The 2774-nt window shown below is 48.1% G+C and overlaps 1 protein-coding gene across 1 annotated transcript; it reads right to left on the bottom strand.

Annotated features, from left to right (window-relative positions):
• Positions 1-1340: 1340 nt before the first annotated feature.
• LOC137167693 (putative olfactory receptor 10D4) lies at positions 1341-2315 on the bottom strand. Its single transcript, XM_067569939.1, has one exon. The coding sequence runs from the start codon at positions 2313-2315 to the stop codon at positions 1341-1343; it is 975 nt and encodes a 324-aa protein (XP_067426040.1).
• Positions 2316-2774: the final 459 nt, after the last annotated feature.

Genomic DNA, 2774 nt, shown 5'->3' with positions numbered 1-2774 from the left:
GACTCGGGTCTTCACAATAACACACACACAGCTGCATTTTTAATACAATGGGCCTCCAAAAGCTCATGCAGTGAAGTTTATCCAGAATATTGCAGGAAATGGCTGTCTGTCCCCCTTTTAAAATTCTGGCCCCAGACATCTAACTCTGGTTGATTTCAATGGGGGCTAGGTGCCTGCATGCTCCTGAAAATCCTTCTAGGTGTCTAAATATCCTCTGGCCTAACGTCTAGATTTACAAAGGGGTTTATGTGCCTAGTGGAATTTACTAAGGCTTTTAAATAGGTCAGGTGCTCAACTCCCATTGACAGTAAATGGGAGGTTGGTGGCTGACTCACTCAAGGTGCTCTTGAAAACCGTATTAGGTGATTAAATGCCTTTGAAATCTGGTCCTCAGGAGCCTCAATCCCAGGGCCTTTCAGTGAGATTTAGGCCTGGTCTACACTTACCTTGAAATTCAGTGGCAGTCGACGGGAGTTACACAAGCTACGCAGAATAGATTGCGTAACGCCCGTCGACTTCTTAACTTCTGTTGTACACAGCATCTTCACTGCACTGCAGTACTTGAAGGGGTCGTTTTCACAAGTCGACTTCCACATTGATTGAGCGGGTCCTCACTGACCGCTCAATCGATCCAGATAGATCAATCTGATGGTGGCGAATTAGCCGCCATCAGTGAAGACGTACCCTTACACTCCTAAATGCCTCCATCATTTCTGATGGGGATGGGGTTGGTCCTGTTTTGAGCAGGGGGATGGACTAGATGACCTCCTGAGGTCCCTTCCAACCGTGTTCTTCTATGATTCTATGAAAATGGGATTTACATTCCTAAATCACTGAGGTGGTTTTGAAAATTTTACCACAAATCCATTGAACTTCAGGACATGCTGAAAAACCCAGCTGTTCTCCCGGGAGCGTTAGGCAGCTCTATAGCACAGCTTCCTGCTGACATGTGGTTTGTACCAGATGATGAAGAGAATTTTTTTCTTCCCTTTCGTGAGTTTGCAGAAGATGCTGCCCTGGCTTTTGTAGATTTGTGCAATGAGTCTGAGACTTTCAAAGTCAGCTATGAGACTTGGATCTCTAATGCCTATTAATTTTAATGCAGACTGAGAGTGCCTATCCTTTAGGCAGCTTTGAACGTGTCAGCCTTAAATCATGTCCAAGACAGCTAGACACTTTTAGGAGCACTTTTATTATTCGTAGAGCTCCAGATAGACAGGTGAGGCTGTATGGGGAAGGAGAGAGAGAGACTTTCACAGAAGCCACATAAGAGCCATGTGGATGAATTTGTAGACATATTTCAATGCTCACCCACATGCTACTTCTGCAGATGCAGCACATCAACGTGCAGTCGTCTGACCCCCTCTCAGTTTCCTCAGAGCCCGTTTCACGTCCTTGTTCCTCAGTGTGTAGATGATCGGGTTCAGCACGGGCGTTACCACATCGGCAGAGATCTGCAGAGTGTTCGCCACCACTTTGCTCAGCTGTGGCTGTGTGTAGATGATGGCAGAGGGCACAAAGAACAGCGTCACCATCGTCAGATGTGAGGCGCAAGTGGAGGCTGCTTTGCGTCGTCCTTCAGCTGAGTTCATTTTCAGGATGGAGTAGAAGATGCGGACGTAGGACATGAGGATGAGGAGGAAGCAGGTCATGGGCACCAGGCCATTATTGGAGACGCTCACGGTCTCGATGATGTACATGTCCGCACAGGCTAGCTTGGCCACGGGGAAAATGTCACAGAAGTAATGGTCCACCACATTGGGCCCGCAGTAAGGCAGCGTGAAGGTCAGGCTGGTGAAAATGGTGGCGTGAAAGGAGCTGGTGACCCAGGTGACGGCAGCCAGGATGGCGCACACCCTCCAGTTCATGATGATCAGGTAGTGCAGCGGGTGACAGATGGCCACGTACCTGTCAAAGGCCATGACGGTGCAGAGCAGTTCCTCGGTGCAGCCTAGGAACTGGTAGAAGAAGACCTGAGACATGCACCCGCCCAGCGAGATGACCTTGCTCTGACCCCAGAGGGTGGCCAGCAATTTTGGGGTGCTGATGGAGGCGAATCCAATGTCCAGCACGGAGAGATTGCAGAGGAAGAAGTACATGGGGGTGTGCAGGCGGGAGTCAGCGAGGATGGCTGATAAGATGAGCAGGTTGCCCAGCAGGGTGCAGAGGTAGAAAGCTAAGAAGACGACGAAGAGGATGGTCTGGAGGCCGTCAGTGTTGGGGATTCCTAAGAGAATGAAATGAGTCACCACAGTGCGGTTGACCAACCCGATATAGGACTCATTCCTGGGGTAGGAGAGAGAAATAATGCCCATGAGTTACTGAAACAAAAATAAATATCATCCTATTGCTGCAATGCTCACCCTTCCCTCCACTCCCACCTCTTTACTGCATGTCACCACATTACTCCTTTTCATTCGTAGTAGTATATATTTACATCAGTATCATACCAGTTGGGATCAGGTCCTCACTGTGCATTGCAGAACACAGAAAGAGGATATGGCTGCCTTGAAAATCTTTCCATCCAAAGACGAACAGACAAAGGGGATGTTCTATTCTATTCTACTCTATTCCAGTTTCTTCTCTTCAGTCCTATCCTGCTCTAATTTCTTCAACTCTATTCTATACAGGCTCCTGCCCCAACTTTATTATGACAGCATCTTAGAGCCTTCCACTTGTGGATTAGGGGATGTGACCAACGTTTGTCATATGTGGTTTGTTCTTTCTCTCATCCTCTCTGCAGAGGGATTATTGTGTGTGCAGTGGAGTAGGTT

This window comes from Emydura macquarii, unplaced genomic scaffold (genome assembly GCF_026122565.2).
Source record: "Emydura macquarii macquarii isolate MOO-44397 ecotype Brisbane River unplaced genomic scaffold, CSIRO-AGI_Emac_v2 contig_2972, whole genome shotgun sequence".
Classification (NCBI taxonomy): Eukaryota; Metazoa; Chordata; order Testudines; family Chelidae; genus Emydura; species Emydura macquarii.
The sequence above is the reverse complement of the archived record's forward strand: the minus strand, read 5'-3'. Positions and strand labels throughout refer to the sequence as shown.

Excerpts from the sequence above, each read along its gene's own strand:
- LOC137167693 (XM_067569939.1), bottom strand. The coding sequence starts at position 2,315 with ATGGGCATTATTTCTCTCTCCTACCCCAGGAATGAGTCCTATATCGGG.